Source organism: Macaca fascicularis, chromosome 6, assembly GCF_037993035.2.
Source record: "Macaca fascicularis isolate 582-1 chromosome 6, T2T-MFA8v1.1".
Classification (NCBI taxonomy): domain Eukaryota; kingdom Metazoa; phylum Chordata; class Mammalia; order Primates; family Cercopithecidae; genus Macaca; species Macaca fascicularis.
This window is the reverse complement of record NC_088380.1, coordinates 138,434,027-138,459,520: the sequence shown is the minus strand read 5'-3', so window position 1 is coordinate 138,459,520 and position 25,494 is coordinate 138,434,027. Positions and strand designations below refer to the sequence as shown.

Genomic DNA, 25,494 nt, shown 5'->3' with positions numbered 1-25,494 from the left:
CTTATGTCAACATACAACCAAGTGTGTTGGTTTGTTACCCCATAGTTGCAAGGTGGTTGCTAAACTCTAGGTGTCACAGCCATGTTCCTGGTAGAAAGAATGAGAGAAGGCTGAGCGCCACATGTATCCTTTTATTGAAAGAAGAAAAGCTTTCCTAGAAATTCCCAGCTGACTTCTACTTTGGTCTATTGGCCAGAACTGGGTCATGCATTTATCTACCACCAGGGAGGCTGAGAAACCAAGTATTTTGCTTTCCTATCCTCTATTGTGGTAGAAGGCAAGGAAAATGAAGAAGGGGAGTAGGAATGGATATTGGCAGCCCATCTATTAGAGCGTGCCACTAAGAAAGGGTCATATTTGTCAAAGAACATTGAGTTAGGGGTCCTTTATTGGAAAGTTGATAGCTGTCTAGATGGCAATATTTCTAGTGTTTGAAGGCCTTGTCTTCTGTTTTATGTTTAGTTTGGCAACTCCTTTGCTGAAATAAAGTTCTCAAAGAAGCAGCCTGTCTCTTTAGCAAATGTTTTGGTAAGGATTCTTGTCCATTGCAAATGTCAAAAAACTAACAGTATTAGGTTAAAAAGGGAATTTGTTACCACATGTACCTGAAAAATTCAGCAATAAATCAGGTACATAGGCAATTTGATCCAGGGTTTCAAATGATATTGGTAGGATCCAATTCCTCTCTATCCCCTGGCTCAGGATCCCTCTATGTCAGTTATGCTCTCAGACAAGTCCCTTCTTGGAGCAACTTTTGCTGGCTCTGGGCTTACATACTCACAATACATTGAAAAAAGTGCTTCTCTTTCCCAACAATTTGAACTGAAGTCCTGGACCTTACACATGGGCTTCATTAGTTTATATGCCTTTCCCTGAACCAGTCACTTTGTCCAGGGAGATACAGGGCTCTCACAGCATTGAGTTATAGGCTATGCCTGGACCATCAGGGAAAAAAAACGAGGCAACTCTTACCAGCAAAAACAGAATAGATGCTAGATGATAAGGGTCCACTGTATATGTTTTGAGAACCTCCCTTTGAGGAAATGCTTAAAGGCATCATTCACTTTGTCTCCTCTTTAATTTGTGAGATTTAAAAATCCTAATCTAACATAAGCAAAGTACCAAAGCCACTAAAGGTTTTAATTTCTTTAGATAACTATACCCATGGTTCTTTATATTTCTATTAACATCTTAATGTACCTGAGGCAGTCAAATGTTGGCTGGCAGAAATTCTCTTGACTAATCAATCTACTAGTATGCGTTTCTATATATTTGGTATTGGACTAGTATTTGACTATTAGTTTTCTATTTTTTTATTTTTTTGAGACAGAGTATCACTCTGTTGCCCAGGCTGGAGTGCAGTGGCGCAGTCTCGGCTCACTGCAGCCTCCACTTCCTGGGTTCAAGCAATTCTGGTGCCTCAGCCTGCCAAATAGCTGGGATTACAGGCGTGTGCCACCCCGGCCAGCTAATTTTTGTATTTTTAGTAGAGACGGGGTTTCACCTTGTTGCCCAGGCTGGTCTTGAACGCCTGACCTCAGGTGATCCACCTGCCTTGGCTCCCCAAAGTGTTAGGATTACAGGCGTGAGCCACTGTACCCAGCCTAGTTTTGTAATCTGACCAGTTATTTTTTTCTTATATGTAAAATGGGGATAATAAATTGATATATTTACCTGACAGGATTGTTGTAAGAATCAAGTAAGATAATACATGTAAAAAGACTTCAAAAATTATAAAGAACTATTCAAATACAAGGGAGAGACTCCTGTATCTCGTAACATTTTGCAACATTTTTTTACTTTGATATTTTGAAAATATTTTTACCTAATTTAAGTGACAGACAAAAAAAAACAATATTTAAAAAGTTATAAAAATAAACTGCACTTGGGGGGAAATATTCATTTTTACCTAATTTTAGCCTCTGGTTTGTCTTCAAATTATATTTCTAATAGATTGCTTTTATTTTCTTTCCTAGGTACCTCTTCAGAAGACTATCAGAAATGCCACAGAGAAACGTAAGAATTAAAATCTTAAAATTGTTGAGCTTCTGAAACCCTGTATTATAATAGTTATATAGCAAATATGATTGTTAGTCCACAAACTCAGGTGTTCATTTATTATTTGTTGAGGACTCACTATATGTCAGGACTGTTGTAATTGCTAGAGATATAGTAGTGAACAAAATTGAAATTGATTAAAAACAAAATCTCTGCCCTCAGCAATGATAGCAAAAAGGAAAAGTTTGAGAAAAATTCAAGAGGGATAGTCAATGGTTTTTAATGACAGATTGGAAGAAGTCAAAATCCAAGTTGGCCCTCAGCCCTCTGACTTAGGAAATTGGATGAAAACTTATTCACTAGGTGAGGGAACACAAATGAAAAAGCAGGAGTGGGTTGGGGTAACACTGAGGTACCGACAGCACTTTGAAGTGGAGGTGTCCAACAATGAGTTGGATGGCCCAGCCCAGAGAGCAAGGGAAAAGTCCTGGGCTGAAGGCATAGTTGTCTCCTTGGGAAATGTATGTAGCGTGAGAAGAGAGTAGCGTTAGTATGATAGCCTCTTTATGAATATTCCTGTATCTAAATGGTGAGAATTTTCTGAAGAAAATAAAATCTGTTACTGTTGTTTTTGGGTGAATTGTCCTTCAGTAAATGACAGTGAAAATTGTAAATATAAATGACTAAGGTCACCAGAGATGATGATGGAGTCACTTAAAAAAATTCCTTCCGCAATTTATAATATAATACATTCTTAAGGAGGATAGAATGGTATTTGGATAATAATGATACCAGATTTGAGCGCCTATTGTCTACTAGACATCTGGTATTCTCTTTATTTAAGTAGCACATTCACAAAGTAAAACCCCTACAACTTTGACATAGTAGCTAATGGAGAAAGGGGGTTTTATTTATATTGCTATAACTTCTTTGCAGATCCACTTTAATGACTGTTGTCTATGTATTGAAATGGAGCACATGTAATAAAACACTTGATTATGTGTATCTGAGACTATTTCCTGTCTCACCTAAATACTGACCTCTCTTTGAAAAATAAAACCTACCACTTATATGTGCAAAGAAAATATAGCTTCATTTATTTTTTAAAACAACTCATCTAAACTTCTCTTAAACCCTCATCACCCTTCTCCCCTATTTAGCTGGGAAATAATGAGTTAAACTTACTTATTGTCATCCATTTACTTCCGGTCAGAAGTCCTTTTTGGGTGAATGCTGAACCTTAGATTTTCTCCCCATTCCATAGTCCTAAGAATGGCATATTGGTAAGCGATCATACCCCTTTATCTGCCTGGGCAGTCTCAGTATATGCCTGTTTTTCTGACATTATTCTTAACAGAGTACCCTTGTACTCTCAGAAATGTTCCAGTTTAGACAAATAGTCACCCTAAATGTAAGTGTGTAGGAATAGTGGCAGACCTTACGTAGCCTTGTAGCAGTGCTGGGGAAAAGGTAAGGTTAGGATCTGAGGGTATCTGGAATCCCATAACTGTCTCTGGATTTTTACTGATTCTTGCTGCAAGACTTCTAGACTGGTTCTATACCAGGTCTGGACTCCACTGAAAAAATCATTGACTCATAAACTTAAGGCCTTATTTAGGACCTAAGGTCCTCCATTGCTGATTTTACCTCACCTTGGTTTTTGTTGCTCTCCCAAACCCTTTGTGTCTCACTGAAGTCCTGTATCCAGACTTTGATTAGGTGGCTTTCTACAACCTTTGTAGTAGAGTCACCTCACCACAGCACTCCTATGCCAGGTGTTTTGGCTGTAAATTTGGCCACTTTCTTCATTGCTCTTGGTGTACGGAACCTTGAGAACTTGTTCTCAATGCCCAGGCATTAAGAGAATCTCAGGAGAGCTAACTGATGCCCCCTCTCTGCCTAAACATCCCCAGCTCTTCTTGTTATGTTGTTTCCACCCTGTATGGACATCTCCTAGAGTTCTAAACAGGGAGTTAGTACATACCCCCTCTCCTTTTGGCTTTCTCTTCACCTCTTCTAATGTCATCCTCCCATTTATTACCCCGTCTCCATATTTGGGCCTTGAGGAGAAAAGTCAGCTCCCATTGTCTGCTTGTTTCCTAAGTCTTTGCCCCACTTCTCTTTGGAATAATGCTGTAGACTGGAAGGTGTGGAGGAGAGATCTATCTTTGTTAACTTCCTTAGCTTTTTCTGTATCATATGGTTGTCTTAGTCTGTTTTCTGTTGCTTATTACAAAACACCTGAAACTGGGTAATTTATAAAGAAAAAGAATTTCTTTCCTTTCATTTCCTTCCCCTTCCCCTTCTCCCACCACCTTCCTTTTTCTTTTTCTTTTCTTTTTCTTCTCTTTTTCTTTCTCTCTCTCTCCCCCTCCCTCCCTCCCTCTCTCTCTCCTTCCTTCCATCTGTCTGTCCATCTTCTTCCTCCCTTCCTTCTTTCCTTTCTTTCTTCTTTCTTTTTTTTTAGAAACAGAGTCTTACTCTGTTGCCCAGGCTGGAGTGCAGTGGCACCATCATAGCTCACTGTAACCTTAAACTCCTGGGTTCAAGTGATCTTCCAGCCTCAGTCAGCCTCCTGAGTAAATAGGACTACAAACATGTGCCACCATGCCTGGCTAGGAATTTATTTCTTACAGTTATGGAGGCTAAGAATTCTAAGGTCAAGGGGCTGCAGTTAGTGAGGGCCTTCTTGCTGGTGGGGACTCTCTGCAGAGTCCTGAAGTGGCACAGGGCATCACATAGCAAAGGGACTGAACGACTGAATATAGTAGCTCTGGTGTCTCTTTTTCCTCTTGTAAAGCCAATCATACCATTCCCATGATAACATATTAATCCATTACTTCATTAATCCATGAATGGCTTAATCCACTTATGAAGGCAGAGCACTCATGATCCAGTCACCTCTTAAAGTCCCTGTCTCTCAATACTGCCACATTGGGGATTAAATTTCAACACGAATTTTGGAGGAGACAAACATTCAAACCATAGCAATGGCTAATAGTAGAATTCTGTAGTTGTGTTTTAACTTACATATGTTAATAGGAACTTGAGGAATGTAGCAAAATGTTAAATGTGGTTTTCATGTTGTCTTAGAGTTTGGACAATTGCCTTACTGATGAAAACAAATCATTGACAAGTACTCCCATTCCTTATTCTGTGTAGAATTATCTATGTGGAGTTTGTAAAAGGTGAGGTCAAAACCCAATTCTACCAGCATTAGCTTATTACTCATCTTCAAACTAAGAAAAGGCTAAGAAAAAGATGAAAAGTTCAAGAATACATATTTCTTTGATAAGAGCTATTATTGGTGTCATATGGAGCGAGGAGACTTCTCCCTCACCTCAATACAAGAAAGGAAGCTCCAAGAGGACCATTTGGAAGGTTCAACATATGTCCCTGGGAGTTACTTTCTGACTCATACCTGAAAAGTCTAAAGGCAAGAGGGTCTGTTAGGTGCTTTGGAATGGCAGAATAAAGAGAAAGCTAGATATTCTTCCAGAGTTTGACATGACAAAGATTTGTGCATAATGCCAATAGGCCAAATATGGATTCCATAGAATGGGGCTAATTATGGATCATCTTGAAAGCGATTATGCCCAATATGACTTCCTGCAAAGGATGAAGTAACCTCACTCAAAAGCAGTTGGAGGTTCTGTCATCAAAGGCAAAAGCTGAGGAGGTGATAAAAAGCAGCAAGTGAGAGAGCTCCAGTGGTAGGTAGAGTTCCAGTGACAGGTAAACCTCCAAAGAACCCTTCAGAATACTTCAGGTTTGAAAGAGTCCACATTTGATTACCTGTCGTATCCTAGAGATACCAATGGCCCATAACTGTTCAGTCAAGATTGAAAAAGACCTTTCCTGTACATTTCTAAAACTCCTTTCCTATAATTCACTTCCAGGGGAAACCAAAGTGTAGTTTCCAAATAGGCAAGGGAAAAGAACAAGAAACAGAGACAAAACCAATAGTGGTTGCTCTTCCCACAGCATATTCTGAGTCTAAATCATGCCCAAGCTGAGAAAAGGAAAAAATTTAAATTGCATAAGAAGAGTTTGGATTTGTAATATTACACCAAACTTTGTGTTACCTAAAAATAGCTACTTATTACAAGAGAATGCCAGAAAGGCATTAGTAAAAAGAAATCCACCTGGAAGTTCATTCAGGGCAAGAAATTACTATTCTGACAGGATACGTTTAAAGGGAAATATGAAAGAATAAAATTGTTTCTGTTTATTGAGTTCAACTATTCAATTAATCAGTATTGAAATTTAGAAAATCCCCTTCTCACATTTGGTTTTCAACTGCATTTTCTTGCTAGGGACTCAGAAATCCCATTTTTGTGGTCAAAGGCTGAGCTTTGATCCTTTGGTATTTATTCCTTTTGTGATAGCTAGTCCTTTCCTACACATTTAGATAGAATTGGGGGTGGTCTAGTTTGTAGAAGTACAAAAAAAACCCAGGATATTAATTTCAAAAACATCTTTTACTGCAGTCTAGCCTGGGTAACAGAGCAAGACCCTCTTTCAATAATAATAATAATACCATCATCATCATCATCATCATCAATCTGTCATGTGTCTTAAAATTCTTTCCATAAGAATCTTAGAAAACAGGATTGCTATCCCTTTTGCATAAATGAGGTAACCAAGACTCAAGGCAGGCTAAGTAGCTTTCCAAAGGCCACTCAAGTGTGAGTAGTGGAACTGGGGTTTAAAGCAAGGTCTGTCTTATTCTAAACACTATGCCCTGTCCTCTACACATATTGCTTCACACTCATATATGTATAAATATGTTGCCTTTTTAATTAACCTATTTGTTCATATAAATACTGTAACATTTTTCTCAGCAACTGTATATTTTCCCACAGGATAATTAATCACAAATAAATATCTTTATTTTAAATATTATTTGAGGATTTTTGAAAGTTACTGAAAGATTTAGAAAATACCACTAACTAGTTTGTTCTTGTTATAGATTGATGACAGTAGCAAATCAAAATGTGTCTCCAAAAGCAAAGTGTGCTTCAAATTCAGAATCAGGTAATAAATATGAAACTAATTTTTTCTGTAGTAATTGTAATACTTCTGTTAAAATACATGGTTCTGTATTTATTTTTGCTACCTGCAACATGCATTATTAACAAAGTTAGTAGCCCAGTGAACCGAGTACTTTTTAGCTTGGTTGTATTTAAGAAATGAAGATATGTGGGATCAGAAAGTGGGTCTTAACTGTCCCCACAGCATCAATCATTTATTCATTTAATAAACATTTAATGAATATGAACTCCATACTAGACATTGTTATGTATACTAGTGGAAGTGATGCACTTTTCCTTCCCTTGTAGATTTCAGTTGTAGGAGAGAACAATAAGTAAACATATATTGTAGTTATGCATAATGATTGAAAAATAAAGGGATCAGCAAAGTGTCTTGCATTATTAACCCTTATGTAGTTTACAATTAGGATAAATTTAGCAAGACATTTACATCCTAATTAACCTCTGCTGTATCTCAGATTTTTCTGTGTTTCCTGCATCAAGTTTTATAGCATCCATTTGAGAGTAAACTTGAAGAATTTCTGATTTTGCTGTTGATGGTTGTAAATGTTTGTATGAATATATATTTGCATAATCTTCATTTTAAGAAGTTATCTTAATGAGCATTTACTAAATGCCACACATTAAGTTAGGAACTGTATGTATAAAACAATTAATATACTTTCTGTTCTAAGCAAAATTAGTCTAGTGATGAAAACTAATCTTGTAAAAGCACAAAATCCTTGGAAGGAGCAATACCTTCTACCCCGGAGGGTTAGCATTGGAAGAAGGGTTTGTTTTACATATCAAAGAATAAGGGAATGTGTGAATAACAGATGAGCACTAATTAAAAAGAAAGTGGTAAGTGTATCAAAAACAACCATGATTTTACCTAGGTTTTGCCCAATAAAAAGTGTCGCTTTAGCTGTGGAAAATATTTACAAAGCTTGATGGTAGGGCAGAATAGGGATTCTTGAATTCTGTATGTTTTTGTATCTTTACTTTTATATGGTAACTTAAAATTTAAAATTAAATAAGTCACTTCTGACTCTCGAGATTTTTTTACACATTTCTTTTAAAAATTTTTTTATTAACATTTGTGGATACGTAGATGGTATATATGTTTATGGCTTACATGAGATATTTTAATACAGGTATTCGATGCATAATAATCGTATCAGGGTAAGTAGGGTATGCATGCCCTCAAGCATTTATCCTTTGAGTTACAAATAATACAGTTATACTCTTAGTTATTTTTAAATGTATAATTAAATTATTTTTTACTACAGTCACCCTGTTGTGCTAGCAAATACTAGGTCTTATTCATTCTTTCTAACTATTTTTTTTTGTACCCGTTAACTATCCCCACCTTCCCTACAAACCACTCACCCTCCCCAACTATCCTTCCCAGCCTCTGGTAACCATCCTTCTATTCTCTGTCTCCATGAGTTCAATTGTTTTGATTTTAGATCCCACAAATATGTGAGAACAAGCGATGTTTGTCCTTCTGTGCCTGGTTTATTTCACTTATCATAATGACCTTCAGTTTCAGTCATGTTATTGTAAATGACAAGATCTCATTCTTTTTTATGGCTGAATAGTACTCCATTGTGTTTATGTACCACGTTTTCTTTATCCATTCATCTGTTGATGGACACTTAGGTTGCTTCCAAATCTTGGCTGTTGTGAATAGTGCTGAAACAAATGTGGGAGTGCAGATACCTCTTTGATATACTGATTTCCTTTCGTTTGCATATATACTCAGCAGTAGGATCGCTGGATCATATGATATCTCTGCATATATACTCAGCAGTAGGATCGCTGGATCATATCATATCTCTATTTTTATGTTTTCAAGGAACCTCCCAACAGTTATCCATAGTGGTTATATTAATTTACATTCCCACTAACAGTATACAAGGGTTCCCTTTTCTCTGCATCCTCACCAGCATCTGTTATTGGCTGACTTTTGGATGAAAGCCATTTTAACTGGGGTAAGATGATATGATATTGTAGTTTTGATTTGCATTTCTCTGATGATCAATGATATTGAGCACCTTTTCATATACCTGTTTGCCACTTGTATGTCTTCTTTTGAGAAATATCTGTTTAGGTCTTTTGCTCATTTTTAATTGGATTATTAGATTTTTGTTTTTCCTATAGAGTAGTGTGAGCTCCTTATATATTCTGGTTATTAATCCCTAATTAGGTGAAGTAGTTTGCAAGTATTTTCCCCCATTCTATGGGTTGTCTTTTCACTTTATTGATTGTTTCCTTTGCTGTGCAGAAGCATTTTAATTTGATGTAATCTCATTTGTCATTTTGCTTTGGTTGCCTGTGTTTGCGGGGTATTACTCAAGATATCATTGCCCAGCCCAATGTCCTAGAGACTTTCCCCAATGTTTTTTTTGTAGTAGTTTCATAGTTTGAGGTCTTAAAGTTTTTAATCCATTTTAATTTGATTTTTCATATGGCAACAGACAAGGGTCTAGTTTCATTCTTTTCCATGTAGCTATCCAGTTTTCCAAGCACCTTATTAAAGAAACTGGCCCTTCCCCAAAGAATGTCCTTGGCACCTTTGTAAAAAAATGAGTTCAGTGTAGATGTACAGATTTATCTATGGGTTCCCTTTTCTGATTCCTTGGTCTATGTGTCTGTTTTTTATGTCAGTACCATGCTGTTTGGGTTACTGTAGTGCCATAGTATAATTTAAAGTCAAGTAATGTGATTTCTCAGTTTTGTTATTTTTGCTCAGGATAGCTTTGACTATTCTGGGTCTTTTGTGTTCCATATAAATTTTAGTACTTTGTTTTATTTGTGGGAAGAATTTCATTGGTATTTTGATAGGGATTGCATTAAACCTACAGATTGCTTTGGGTTGTGTGGCCATATTAACAATATTGATTCTTTCAGTCCATGAACATGGAATATCTTTCCAATTTTTTACTGTCTTCTTCAATTTCTTGTGTCAGTGTTTCATAGTTTTCATTGTAGAGATCTTTCAGATTTTTGGTTAAGCCCTAGATATTTTAGTTTATTTGTTGCTCTTGTAAATGGTATTACTTTCTTGATTTCTTTTTCGGATTGTTCACAGTTGGCATATGAAAATGCCACTGATTTTTGTATGTTGATTTTGTATCAGTAACTTTCCTAATTTATTTATCAGTTCTACTAGTTTTTTGATGGAATCTTTAGTTTTTCTTTTAATTATAAGATCATGTCATCTGCAAACAAAGATAATTTGACTTCTTCCTTTACAATTTGGATGCCCTTTATTTCTTTCTCTTGTCTGACTGCTCTAGCTAAGACTTCCGATACTATGTTGAATAATAATGGTGAAAGTGAGCATCGTGTCTTGTTCCAGATTTACAAAGAAAGGCTTTCAGTGTTTCCCCATTTCGTATGATACTAGCTGTAGGTCTGTCATATATTGGCTTTTATTATATTGAGGTATGTTCCTTCTGTACGTAGTGTTTTGAGAATTTTTATCATGAAGGGATGTTGAATTTTATCACATGATTTTCTAGCATAATTTAAATGATCATACGGTTTTTTCCTTTATTCTGTTGATATGATGTATCATATTGATTGATTTGCATATGTTGAATCATCCTTGCATCCTTGGGGTAAATCCCACTTGGTCTTGAAGAATGATCTGTTTAATAAGTTGTTGAATTCAGTTTGATATTATTTTGTTGAGGATTTTTACATCAATATTCATCAGAGACATTGGCCTATAGTTTTCTTTTTTTGATATATCTTTGTCTGGTTTTCGTATCAGGGTAATACTGATTGCATTGAATGAGTTTGGCAGTACTCCCTCATCCTCTATTTTTTGGAACAGTTTGAGTAGGATTGGTATTAGGTCTTCTTTAAATATTTGGTGGAGTTCAACAGTGAAGCCACTAGGTCCTGGACTTTTCTTTACCAGGAGACTTTTTATTATAGCTTCAATCTTGTTACTTTTATTGTCCTGTTCAGATTTTGGATTTATTTTATTTATTTATTTATTTTGAGACGGAGTCTCACTCTGTTGCTCAGGCTGGAGTGCAATGGCTCAATCTCAGCTCACTGCAACCTCTGACTCCCGGGTTCAAGTGATTCTCTTGCCTCAGCCTCCTGAGAAGCTGAGATTACAAGCGCACGCCACCACACCCGGCTAATTTTTGTATTTTTAGTAGAGATGGGGTTTCACCATGTTGGTCAGGCTGGTCTCAAACTCCTGACTTCGTGATCCACCCACCTCATCCTCCCAAAGTGCTGGGATTACAGGCGTGAGCCACCCGCCCAGCCCAAGGTTTTGGATTGCTTCATGGTTCAGTCACACTAGATTGCGTATGTCTACTGGATGTAGTTGCTCGTAGTAGATACTAATGATACTTCGAATGTCTGCGGTATCAGTTGTAATGTCTCCCTTTTAATCTCTGACTTTGTTTAATTGGGTTTTCTCTCTTGTTTCTTAGTCTGGCTACAGGTTTGTCAGGTTTTTTTTTACAAGAAACCAATTTTTTGTTTCATTTCTTTTTTGTATTGTTTTCAAATTCATTTGTTTCTGCTCTGATCTTTTTTATTTCTCCTACTAATTTTGGGTTTGTTTGCTCTTTTTTAGTTCTTTAAGATGCATTGTTAGCTTGTTTATTTGATGTTTTTATTATTTTTGATATAAGCATTTATAACTGTAAATTTCCCCGTTAGTACTGCTTATACTGTATGCTGTAGGTTTTGGTATGTTGTATTTCCATTATGATTTGTTTCAAGAATATTTTCAGTTTCCATCTTAATTCTTCATTGACTCACTAGTCATTCAGGAGCATATTGTTTAATTTTCATGTGTTTATTAGTTTCTAAAATTCCTCATTATTTTTTATCTTTTATTTTAGATTCAGGTGTACACATATCTCATTTGTTACATAGATAAATTGTGTGTCACGGTGGTTTGGTGAGCAGATTATTTCATCATTTATGTAATAAGCATAGTACCTGATAGGTATTTTTTCAATAGTCACCCTCCTCTCACCCTCAAGTAGGCCCCAGTGTCTGTTGTTCCTTCTTTCTGTCCATATATACCCAGTGTTTAGGTCCCACTTATAAGTGAGACTGTGCAGTGTTTGGTTTTCTGTTCCTGTATTAGTTTGCTTAGGATAATGGCCTCCAGATGTATCTGTGTTGCTGCTGAGGATATATTCTTTTGTATGGCTGCATAGCATTACATGGCGTATATGTACCACATTTTTTTCTCCAGTCTACCATTGATGAACATTTAGGTTGATTCCATGTCGTTGCTATTGTGAATAGTGCTATGATAAATATATGCTTGTATGTGTCTTTATGGTAGAATAAGTTATATTCCTTTGGGTAAATACCCAATAATGGAATTTCTGGGTCAAATGGTAGTTCTGTTTTTAGCTGTTTGAGGAATTACCCACACTGCTTTCCACAATGTTTGAAATAATTTACACTCCCATTAACAGTATATAAGCATTCTGTTTTCTCTGCAACTTTGTCAGTATCTGTTGTATTTTTTTTTTTTTTTGCTTTTTAATAATAGTCATTCTGATTTTTGCACATTGATTTTGTATCCTGAGACTTTGCTGAAGTTGCTTATCAGCTTAAGGAGATTTTGGGCTGAGACTATGGGGTTTTCCAAATATACAATCATGTCATCTGCAAACAGGGACAATTTGACTTCTTTTCCTAACTGAATACCCTTTATTTCTTTCTCTTGCCTGATTGCCCTAGCCAGAACTTCCAACACTATGTTGAATAGGAGTGGTGAGAGAGGGCATCCCTGTCTTGTGCCAGTTTTCAAAGGGAATGCTTCCAGTTTTTGCCCATTCAGTATGATATTGGCTGTGGGTTTGTCATAAATAGCTCTTATTATTTTGAGATATGTTCCACCAATACCAAATTTATTGAGAGTTTTTAGCATGAAGGGCTGTTGAATTTTGTCAAAGGCCTTTTCTGTATCTATTGAGATAATCATGTGGTTTTTGTCTTTGGTTCTGTTTATATGCTGGATTACATTTATTGATTTGTGTATGTTGAACCAACCTTGCATCCCAGGGATGAAGCCCACTTGATCATGGTGGATAAGCTTTTTGATGTGCTGCTGGATTTGGTTTGCCAGTATTTTATTGAGGATTTTTGCATTGATGTTCATCAGGGATATTGGTCTAAAATTCTCTTTTTGTTGTGTCTCTGCCAGGCTTTGGTATCAGGATGATGTTGGCCTCATAAAATGAGTTAGGGAAGATTCCCTCTTTTTCTGTTGATTGGAATAGTTTCAGAAGGAATGGTACCAGCTCCTCCTTGTACCTCTGGTAGAATTCGGCTGTGAATCTGTCTGGTCCTGGACTTTTTTTTTGGTTGGTAGGCTATTAATTATTGCCTCAATATCAGAGCCTGCTATTGGTCTATTTGGGGATTCAGTTTCTTCCTGGTTTACTCTTGGGACCAGTAACAGACAAACAGAGAGCCAAATCATGCATGAACTCCCATTCACAATAGCTTCAAAGAGAATAAAATACCTAGGAATCCAGCTTACAAGGGATGTAAAGGACCTCTTCGAGGAGAACTACAAACCACTGCTCAGTGAAATAAAAGAGGACACAAACAAATGGAAGAACATACCGTGCTCATGGATAGGAAGAATCAATATTGTGAAAATGGCCATACTGCCCAAGGTGATTTATAGATTCAATGCCATCCCCATTAAGCTACCAATGACTTTCTTCACAGAATTGGAAAAAACTGCTTTAAAGTTCATATGGAACCAAAAGACCCCGCATTGCCAAGACAATCCTAAGCCAAAAGAACAAAGCTGGAAGCATCATACTACCTGGCTTCAAACTATACTACAAGGCTACAGTAACCAAAACAGCATGGTTTTGTTTGGTACCAAAACAGAGATATAGACCAATGGAACAGAACAGAGCCCTCAGAAATAGTACCACACATCTGCAGCCATCTGATCTTTGACAAACATGACAAAAACAAGAAATGGGGAAAAGATTCCCTATTTAATAAATGGTGCTGGGAAAATTGGCTAGCCATAAGTAAAAAGCTGAAACTGGATCCTTTCCTTACTCCTTATACAAAAATTAATTCAAGATGGATTAGAGACTTAAATGTTAGACCTAAAACCATAGAAACCCTAGAAGAAAACCTAGGCAATACCATTCAGGACATAGGCATGGGCAAGGACTTCATGTCTAAAACACCAAAAGCAACAGCAACAAAAGCCACAATTGACAAATAGGATCTAATTAAACTAAAGAGCTTCTGCACAGCAAAAGAAACTACAACCAGAGTGAACAGGCAACCTACAGAATGGGAAAAAATTTTTGCGATCTACTCATCTGACAAAGGGCTAATATCCAGAACCTACAAAGAACTCAAGCAAATTTACAAGAAAAAAACAAACAACCCCATCAAAAAGTGGGCAAAGGATATGAACAGACACTTCTCAAAAGAAGACATTCATACAGCCAACAGACACATGAAAAAATGCTCATCATCACTGGCCATCAGAGAAATGCAAATCAAAACCACAATGAGATACCATCTCACACCAGTTAGAATGGCAATCATTAAAAAATCAGGAAACAACAGGTGCTGGAGCAGATGTGGAGAAATAGGAACACTTTTACACTGTTGATGGGACTGTAAACTAGTTCAACCATTATGGAAAACAGTGTGGCAACTCCTCAAGGATCTAGAAATAGAAATACCATTTGACCCAGCCATCCCATTACTGGGTATATACCCAAAGGATTATAAATTATGCTGCTCTAAAGACACATGCACATGTATGTTTATTGCAGCACTATTCACAATAGCAAAGACTTGGAGTCAACCCAAATGTCCATCAGTGACTGACTGGATTAAGAAAATGTGGCACATATACACCATGGAATACTATGCAGCCATAAAAAGGATGAGTTTGTGTCCTTTGTAGGGACATGGATGCAGCTGGAAACCATCATTCTCAGCAAACTATCACAAGAATAGAAAACCAAACACCACATATTCTCACTCATAGGTGGGAGTTGAACAATGAGATCACTTGGACACAGGAAGGGGAACATCACACATGGGGGCCTATTGTGGGGAGGGGGGAGGGATAGCATTAGGAGATATACCTAATGTAAATGACGAGTTGATGGGTGCAGCACACCAACATGGCACATGTATACATATGTAACAAACTTGCACGTTGTGCACATGTACCCTAGAACTTAAAGTATAATAAAAGTAATAATAATAGTCATTCTGACTTGTATGAGATGGTATCATTGTGGTTTTGATTTGCATTTCTCTAATGATAGTGATGTTGAGCATTTTTGCATGTTTATCTGTTGTGTGTATGTCTTCTTTTGAAGAGTGTCTGTTCATGTCCTTTGCCCACTTTTTAATGGACTGATTTTTGCTTATAAATTTCTTTAAATTCCTTACAGATTCTGATATTAGACCTTTGTCAGATGCATAGTTAGCAAATATTTTCTCCCATTCTATAGATTGTTTATTCTGTTGATAGTTTCATTTGCTGTGCAGAAGCTCTTTAGGTTAATTAGGTCCCATTTGTCATTTTTGCTCTTGTTGCAATTTCTTTTGGCATCATTGTTATGAAGTCATTGCTGTGTTCTTTGTCCAGAGTGGTATTTCCTAGGTTATTTTCCAGGGTTTTGATAGTTTTGACTCTTAGATATAAGTCTTTAATCCATCTTGAGTTAATTTTTGTTTAAGGTGTAAGGAAGGGGTCTCCAGTTTCAGTCTTCTGCATATGGCTGGCCAGGTATCCCAGCACCATTTATTGAATAGGGGGTCCTTTCCCCATTGCTTGTTTGGGTAGATTTGTCAAAGATCTGGTTATGTCTCATCTCTCTGTTTTGTTTCTCTATTGGTCTGTGTGTTTATCCATTTCTTCTAGGTTTTCTAGCTTGTGTGCATAGAGGTGTTTATAATAGTTTCTGAGGGTTTTTTGTATTTCTGTGGGGTCAGTGGTAATGTCTCCTTTGTTATTTCTAATCGTGTTTATCGGCTCTTCTCTTTGTTTTCTTTATTAATCTAGCTAGTGGTCTATCAGATTAATTCTTTTAGAGAAGTAGCCCCTGATTCATTGATCTTTTGTATGGTTTTTTTCATCTTAGTTTCCTTTAGTCTGATTTTGGTTATTTATTGTCTTCTGTTAGCTTTGGGTTTTTCTCTTGTCTTTCGAGTTCCCCTAGTTGTGATATTGGTTATTAATTTGAGATATTTCTGACTTTTTGATGTGAGCATTTAGTGCTATAAACTTCCCTCTTACATTGCTTTGGCTGTGTCCCAGAGAGTCTGGTATGTTGTATCTTTTTCCTCATTAGTTTCAAAAAAGTTATTGATTTGTGCCTTAATTTCATTATTTACCCAGAAGTCATTCAGGAGCAGGTTTTTAAAATTTCCATTTAATTGTATGTTTTTGTTTTCACTTTTTAAAAAATTATACTTTAAGTTCTGGGATACATGTACAGAACATACAGGTTTGTTACATAGGTATACACATGGTGGTTTGCTGCACATATCAACCCTTCATCTACATTAGGTATTTCTCCTAATGCTATTCCTCCCCAGTCCCCCACCCCTGACAGGCCCCAGTGTGTGATGTTCCCCTCCCTGTATCCATGTGTTCTCATTGTTCACCTCCTACTTATAAGCAAGAACATGCGGTGTTTGGTTTTCTGTTCCTGTGTTAGTTTGCTGAGAATGATGGTTTCCAGCTTCATCTATGTCCCTGCAAAGGACATGAACTCGTCCTTTTTTATGGCTGCATAGTATTCCATAGTGTATATGTGCCACATTTTCTTAATCCAGTCTATCATTGATGGGCATTTGGGTTGGTTCCAAGTCTTTGCTATTGTGAACAGTGCTGCAATAAACATACATGTGCATGTGTCTTTATAGTAGAATGATTTATAATCCTTTGGGTATATACCCAGTAATGGGATTGCTGGGTGAAATGGCAGTTCTGATTCTAGATCCTTGAGGAATTGCCACACTGTCTTTAATGCTTTTACACTATTGGTGGGAGTATAAATTAGTTAAATAGTTGTATTTTTTTGAGCAATTTTCTTAGCAGTTATTTCTATTTTTATTGCCCTGTGGTCTGAGAGAGTGGTTGGTATGATTTCATTTTTTTTTGAAATTTGCTGAAGATTCTTTTGTACCTGACTTTGTGATCAGTATTTGCCATGTGCATATAAGGAGAATGTATATTCTGTTTTTCTGGGGTGGAGAGTTCTGTAGATGTCTATTAGGTCCATTTGGTCAAGTGTTGTATTAAGGTTCTGAATATCTTTGTTAGTTTTCTGCCTTGACAATCTGTCTGATACTGTCAGTGGGTGTTTAAATGTCCCATTATTATTCTGTGGTTTTCTAAATTTCTTCATAGGTGTCTAAGAACTTGATTTATGAATCTGAGTGCTCCTGTGTTAGGTGCATATATATTTAGGAAAGATAGGTCTTCTTGTTTAATGGAGCCCTCTAATGCCCTTCTTTCATTATGTAATACACTTCTTTGTCTTTTTTTAATCTTGGTTAAAGTCTGTTTTGTCTAAAATTATAATAGCAGCATCTGCTTTTTTTCAGTTTTTGTTTGTTTTTTAATTGGCTTGATAGATTTTTCTTCATCCCTTTACTTTGAGTGTGTGAGTGTCATTGTATGTGAGATGGATCTCTTGAAGACAGCATACTGTTGGGTTTTATTTCTTTATCTAACTTGCCACTCTGTGCCTTTTAATTGGGAGTATTTAGCTCGTTTACATTCAAGGTTAGTGTTGATATGTGTGGATTTGGTCCTTTCATTATGTTGTTAGCTGCTTATTATGCATACTTGTTTGTGTGGTTGCTTTATAGTGTCACTTGTCTATGTATTTAAGTGTGTTTTTTGTAGTGGCTGGTAATGGTCTTTCTTTTCTATATTTAGCACTCCCTTCAGGACCTGTTGTAAGACAGGTCTTGTGTTAACGAATTCCCTTAGCATTTGTTTGTCTGAAAAGGATCTTATTTCTCCTTTGCTTATGAAGCTTGGTTTGGCTGGATATGAAATTCTTGGTTGAAAATTCTTTTCTTTCATAATGCTGAATATAGGCCCCCATTGTCTTCTGGCTTATAGGGTTTCTGCTGATAGGTCTGCTGTTAGCCTAATGGACTTCCTTTGTAGGTGACCTGCCCCTTCACTCTAGCTGACTTTAACATTTTTTCTTTCATTTTGACCTTGGAGAATCTGACGACTGTGTGTCTTGAGGATGGCCTTCTTATGTAGTATTTTGCAGAGGTTCTCTGCATTTCCTGAATTTGAATGTTGGCCTCTCTAGCGAGGTTGGGGAAATTTTCATGGATGATATCTTGAAATGTTTTCCAAGTTACTTGGTTTCTTTCCTTCTCTTTTAGGCATACCAACGACTCGTAGATTAGGCCTCTTTACATAATCACATATTTTTTGGAGGTTTTGTTCATTCTTTTTCATTGTTTCTTTATTTTTATCTGAGTTCTTTTGTACAGCCAGGCTTCAACCTCTGAGATTCTTTCCTCAGCATGGTCAATTCTACTCTTAATACTTGGCAATTGCATTATGAAATTCTCATAGTGTATTTTTTAGCTCTGTTGCATCAGTTCAGTTCTTTCTTATAATGGCCATTTTGTCTATCGGCTCCTGTATCATTTTATTGTAATCCTTAGATTCCTTGGATTGGGTTTCGACTTTCTCCTGTATGTGGATTATCCTTGTTCTTATCCATATTCTGATTCTTATTTCTGTCATTTCAGCCATCTCAGCATGGTTAACAACCGTTGCTGGGAAACTAGTGGGGTTGTTGGGATGTAAGAAGACACTCTGGCTTTTTGAATTGCCAGAGTTTTTGCACTGGTTCTTTCCCATCTTTGTGGGCTGATGTCTCTTCAGACTTTGAAGTTGCTATCTGTATTATTCATTCTTGCATTGCTATAAAGAAATATCTGAGACTGGGTTTTTATAAAGAAAAGAGGCTTAATTGGCTCATGGTTCTGCAGGCTGTACAGGAAGCATGATGCTGGCATCTTCCCGGTTTCTGGGGAGGCCACAGGAAACTTCTTCTTTTTTTTTTTTTTTTAAATTGAGACAGATCTCAATCTGTCACCCAGGCCGGAGTGCCGTGGCACCATCTTGGCTTATCACAACCTCCACCTCCCAGGCTCAAGTGATCCTCCCATTTCAGCCTCCTGAGTAGCTGGGACCACAGGTGTGCACCACCATACCCAGCTAATTTTTTTGTATTTTGGTAGAGACAGGGTTTCACCGTGTTGCCCAGACTGGTCTCGAACTCCTGAGCTCAGGTGATCCACTCACCTCAGCCTCCCAAAGTTCTAGGATTGCAGGCATGAGCCACTGTGCCCAGCCATCTCAGGAAACTTACAATCATGGCAGAAGGCAAAGAGGGAGCTGGCACTTCACATGGCTGGAGCAGGATAAGAGAGAGAGGGAGAGGGAGGAGGTGCTATATACTTTTAAAGGACCAGATCTCATAAGAACTCACTATCATGATAACAGCACCAAGAGGATGGTACTAAAGCACTTTTGAGAAACCACCCCCATGATCTAATCACCTTTCACCAGGCCCTACCTCCAACATTGGGGATCACAGTTAGACATAAGATTTGGTCAGGGACAGAAATCCAAATCATATCACTGCCCTTTGGATTTTTTTTTTTTTTCGTTTGCCCCGTTTGATATCCTTGGGGGTTTTCTTGTTGTATAAGGTGGGTTCAGTCAACTGGCTTTGTTTCTGGAAGATTTTGTGGGGGGTCAAGGCTCAGCTGAGGACCTCTGGATTGTGTGCTCCAATTCTGTGGGGCCTGTTTCAGGCCTCTGGCTTTGTTCTCTGGCCCCTTGAGGTAAGAAACCTGCTCACCAAGGGCCAAGGTATTCCTAGACTGCTGGTCACAGCACTCTGATGAGTGGTGCCAGCCAAAGCGCTTCACAGGGCAATAGCAGTGGGATTTGTACATGCCAGCAGCAGTGGCAGTGCAGCAGGGTGCATACTCATTGATTATGGCAGGGTGCTGGCAATTGTAGGGGTACCAGTGTCCATGCAGGTATTCACAGTGGTGGGGATGGCAGCATGGCACAGGGGGGAACATTTCCCACTGGGGTCTGTGTGCACATTCACGCTGGTGGTGATGTTAGGACGAGGTGGGTGCTGGCAGGTGTGGGACTCTGTGTGCCATCTGTATAGGCATCCATGCAGGCAGCAGTGGCCGCTCAGGGTAGGGGTGGGTCTGCTGGTCTCCCTATATAGTTTTGTGCCAGTGACAGTGTCAGCACAGGGACAGAGCATTGGCAGGAGTGGGACTGACACCATCTGTGCATGCATTCATGTGAGTGACAGTGGCCTTGCAGGGCGTGGAGTAAGTCTGCTTGTCACCACGTGCAGTTTCACACCAATGGTAGTGTCAGCACAAGGACAGGGCACTGGCAGGCATAGGGCTAGCAGTCGTCGTGCCTGCAAATGCTTCAACAGCAATGAAAGCATGGTAGGTGAGTGGGTGGGGTGCACAGCAAGGTCCACCCATGCACACACGTGCCAGCAAAGCGATCTAGGTGTTGGCCATGGGCAAACGTGTGCAGGCAAAGCAGCATGAGGGAGGCTGCAGCAGGGGGAGGGCATGGGCGGCCTGGTGTACATCCACGGTGTCTGCTCTCCTGGAACTCTGTACCAGTCAGGAGCAGTCTGCCAGCACAGAAGCTATGCTGCTCCTTCCCCAGGAGGCACCCCATCTGGGCATCTGAGGCTACATTCAAGCAAGTGCTGCCAGGCTGGATACCCGGGATAGGCAAGCCAACCAAGAGGTGCACAGGTAGACCAATCTGGTCTCATGGGCAAGACTACCCTGTGCTGTTCAGGTCCAACAGTTCCCTTAGGGCTAAAGTCTCCTAAAGGAGTGAGGCAAGCCTTGGGGGATAGGCGTCCCTGGCTGTGCTCTGCTACACATGGCTCCAACACCAAACTCTCTGGGATCTGCACCAGCTGGAGTTCTGCCCCTACAAAACAAGTGTCTGTGGGGGTCATGAGGTCTCCTCCTGCCGGGATTCCAGAGGCCCCTGGTGAGGGTGGGTTGCTACTTGCCTGCTCAACTCACCCCTTCCCCAGGAGTCACTGGGGGCCAGGAATGAGTCCCAGTGTGCAGTAGCCCTGTGCAGGTTTCCCAGCTTCTTTTTCCTTTAGGCTAGCATCTATGTCTTCCTTCCATTCACTCTCAATGCCTTCCCTCTGAAGATCTGCTAGGAATGCACCAGTCTTCCCAACGTCCCATTCCCTCAGTGACAGATGTTCCTGCTGGCTGTGTCTAGTCAGCCATCTTACCTCCCTCTTCCCTCTTGTTATTGACTTGCAGTTTTATTTCATTGTGGTCAGAGAAGATGTTTGATATTATTTTAGTTTTTTGGAATGTTTTAAGACTTGTTTTGTGACCTAACATATGACCTTGAGAATGATCCATGTGGTATGGAGAAAAATGTATATTCTGAACCCATTGGATATAATTTTCTGTAAATATCTATAAGGTTTATTTGTTCTAAATAATTGAAGACAAATGAATAAGTGAAGATTAAGTCCAGTGTTTCTTTGTTGACTTCCTGTCTGGAAGATCTGTCCAATGCTGAAAGTGGAGTGTTGAAATCTCCAGCAATTTTTGTATTAGGGCCTATTTTTCTCTTTAACTCTAATGATGTTTGCTTTATATATCTGGATGACCCAGTGTTAGGTGCATATATATTTCAAATTATTACATCTTCTTGCTGAATTGACCCCTTTATCATTATATGTAACCTTCTTTGTCTTGAAATCTATTTTGTCTGATGTAAGTATAGCTACTCCTGCTCTTTTTTGACTTCCATTGGCATGGATTGTTTCTTTGCATCCCTTTATTTACAGTCTATGTGTGTGTTTATAGGTGAAGTGTGTTTCTTGCAGGCAACAGATCACTGGGCCTTGTATTTTTTTTTTTTTTTTAATCCATTCAGCAACTCTGGGTCTTTTGCTTGGACAGTGTAGCCCATTTACATTCAGTGTTACTATTGATAAATAGAGACTTACTCCTGACATTTTGGTATTTCTGGCTGTTTTGTGGCCTTCCTTCTTTCCTTTTTGTGTTCTATTAATGAAGGTGATTTACTCTGGTGGTATAGTTTAATTTCTTTTTATTTTTTGTGTATCTGTTGTATGTTTTTTGATTTGAGGTTACCATGAGGCTTGCAAATACTATCTTATAATCCATTATTTTAAGGTGGTGACAACGTTGTTTGCATAAACAAACAAGTGAAAAGAAAACTAATAAAACTCTACATCTTAGCTTCATCTCCCCACTTTTTAACTTTTTGTTGTTTTTATTTATATCTTATTGCATTATGTCTTGAAAAGTTATTTTAGTTATTATTTTTGGCTAGTACATCATTTAGTCTTTCTAATTGAGGTAAGAGTAGAGGTCTGTTCCAAGATGGCTGAACAGGAACAGCCTTGGTCTGCAGCTCCCAGCGTGATCGACACAGAAGATGGGTGATTTCTGCATTTCCAACTGATGTGACTGGTTCATCTCACTGGGACTGGTTAGACAGTGGGTGCAGCCCATGGAAGGCAAGCTGAAGCAGGGCGGGGCATTGACTCACCTGGGAAGGACAAAGGGTCGGGGGATTTCCCTTTCCTAGCTAAGGGAAGCCATGACAGACTGTACCTAGAAAAATGGGACACTCCTGCCCAAATACTGTGCTTTTCCCACTGTCTTAGTAACCAGCAGACCAGGAGATTCTCTCCCGTGCCTCGCTCAGGGGGGTCCCATGCCCATGTAGTTTTGCTCACTGCTAGTGCAGCAGCCTGAGATTGACTTGTGAGGCTGCAGTCTGGCATGGGGAGGGTCTTCTGCCATTGCTGAGGCTTGAGTTGGTAAACAAAGCCGGGAAGCTCAAACTAGGCAGAGCCCACTGCAGCTCAGCAAGGCCTACTGCCTCTATAGACTCCACCTCTGTGGGCAGGGCATAGCTGAACAAAAGGCAGCAGAAACTTCTGCAGACTTAAACGTCCCTGTCTGACAGCTCTGAAGAGAGCAGTGTTTCTCCCAGCACAGCGTTTGAGCTCTGAGAATGGACAGACTGCCTCATCAAGAGGGTCCCTGACTAACTGGGAGATGCCTTCCAGTAGGGGCCAACAGACACTTCATATAGGCGGCTGCCTCTCTGGGACGAAGCTTCCAGAGGAAGGATCAGGCAGCAATATTTGTTGTTCTGCAATATTTGCTATTCTGCAGCCTCTGCTGGTGATACCCGGGCAAACAAGGTCTGAAGTGGACCTCCAGCAAACTCCAACAGACCTGCAGCTCAGGGACCTGACTGTTAGAAGGAAAACTAACAAATGGAAAGGAATAGCATCAACATCAACAAAAAGGACATCCATGCCAACACCCCATCTGTAGGGCACCAATATCAAAGACCAAAGGTGGATAAAACCACAAAGATAGGAGGAAACCAGAGCAGAAAACCTGAAAATTCTAAAAACCAGAGCACTTCTTCTCCTCCAGAGGGTCGCAGCTCCTCGCCAGCAATGGAGCCAAGCTGGACAGAGAATGACTTTGATGAGGTGACAGAAGTAGGCTTCAGAGGGTTGGTAATAACAGAGTTCTCTGAGCTTAAGGAGCATGTTCTAACCCATTGCAAGGAAGCTAAAAACCTTGAAAAAAGGTTAGATGAATGGCTAACTAGAATAAACAGTGTAGAGAAGACCTTAAATGACCTGATGGAGCTGAAAACCACGGCACGAAAACTTTGTGATGCATGCACAAGCTTCAATAGCCAATTTGATCAAGTGGAAGAAAGGATATCAGTGATTGAAGATCAAATTAATGAAATAAAGTGAGAAGACAAGATTAGAGGAAAAGGAATGAACAAAGCCTCCAATAAATATGGGACTATGTGAAAAGACCAAATCTACGTTTGATTGGTGTACCTGAAAGTGATGTGGAGAATGGAACCAAGTAGGAAAACACTCTTCAGGGTATTATCCAGGAGAATTTCCCCAAACTAGCAAGGCAGGCCAACATTCAAATTCAGGAAATACAGAGATCACCACAATGATACTCCTCAAGGAGAGCAACCCGAAGACACATAATTGTCAGATTCACCAAGGTTGAAACTAAGGAAAAAAGGTTAAGGGCAGCCAGAGAGAAAGGTCGGATTACACACAAAGGGAAGCCCATCAGACAAACAGTGGATCTCTTGGCAGAAACCCTACAAGCCAGAAGAGAGTGAGGGCTAATATTCAACATTCTTAAAGAAAAGAATTTTCAACCCAGAATTTTATATCCAGTCAAACTAAGCCTCATAAGTGAAGGGGAAATAAAATCCTTTCCAGACAAGCAAATGCTGAGAGACTTTTGTCACCACCAGGCCTGCTTTACAAGAGCACCTGAAGGAAGCACTAAGCATGGAAAGGAACAACCGGTACCAGCCACTGCAAAAACACGCCAAATTGTAAAGACCACTGATGCAAGGAAGAAACTGCATGAATTAACGGGCACAATAACCAGCTAATATCATAATGACAGGATCAAATTCACATATAACAATATTAACCTTAAATGTAAATGGGCTAAGTGCCCCAATTAAAAGACACAGACTGGCAAATTGGATAAAGAGTCAAGACCTATCAGTGTGCTGTATTCAGGAGACCCATCTCACATGTAGAGACACACATAGGCTCAAAATAAAGGGATGAAGGAAGACCTACCAAGCAAATGGAAAGCAAGAAAAAGCAAGGGTTGCAATCCTAGTCTCTGATAAAACAGACTTCAAACCATCAAAGATCAAAAGAGACAAAGGGCATTACATAATGGTAAAGGGATCAATTCAACAAGAAGAGCTAACTATCTAAATATGTATGCATCCAATACAGGAACACCCAGATTCATAAAGCAAGTCATTAGAGACCTACAAAGCAACTTAGACTCCCACAAAATAATAGTGGGAGAGTTTAACAACCCACTGTCAATATTAGATCAATGAGACAGAAGGTTAACAAGGATATCCAGGACTTGAACTCAGCTCTGCACCAAGCAGACCTAATAGACATCTACAGAACTCTCCACTACAGATCAACAGAATATACATTCTTCTCAGCACCACATTGCACTTCTTCTAAAATTGACCACATAATTGGAAGTAAAGCACTCCTCAGCAAATGTAAAAGAACAGAAATCACACAAACGGTCTCTCACACCACAGTGCAATCAAATTAGAACTTAGGATTAAGAAACTCACTCAAAACCATACAACTACATGGAAACTGAACAACCTGCTCCTAAATGACTACTGGGTAAATAACGAAATGAAGGCAGAAATAAAGATGTTCTTTGAAACTAATGAGAACAAAGATACAACGTACCAGAATCTCTGGGACACAGCTAAAGC

The 25,494-nt window shown here is 38.9% G+C and overlaps 1 protein-coding gene across 1 annotated transcript in view; it reads left to right on the top strand.

Moving 5' to 3' along the window:
* The window catches only part of MEIKIN (meiotic kinetochore factor), a 126,994-nt gene that overhangs the window by 26,782 nt on the left and 74,718 nt on the right, over nucleotides 1-25,494 (top strand). The window contains exons 7-8 of the mRNA XM_045395088.3: nucleotides 1,977-2,016; nucleotides 6,971-7,035. Coding sequence (XP_045251023.2) covers nucleotides 1,977-2,016; nucleotides 6,971-7,035 — 105 coding nt within the window. The remainder of the gene's footprint in view (nucleotides 1-1,976; nucleotides 2,017-6,970; nucleotides 7,036-25,494) is intronic.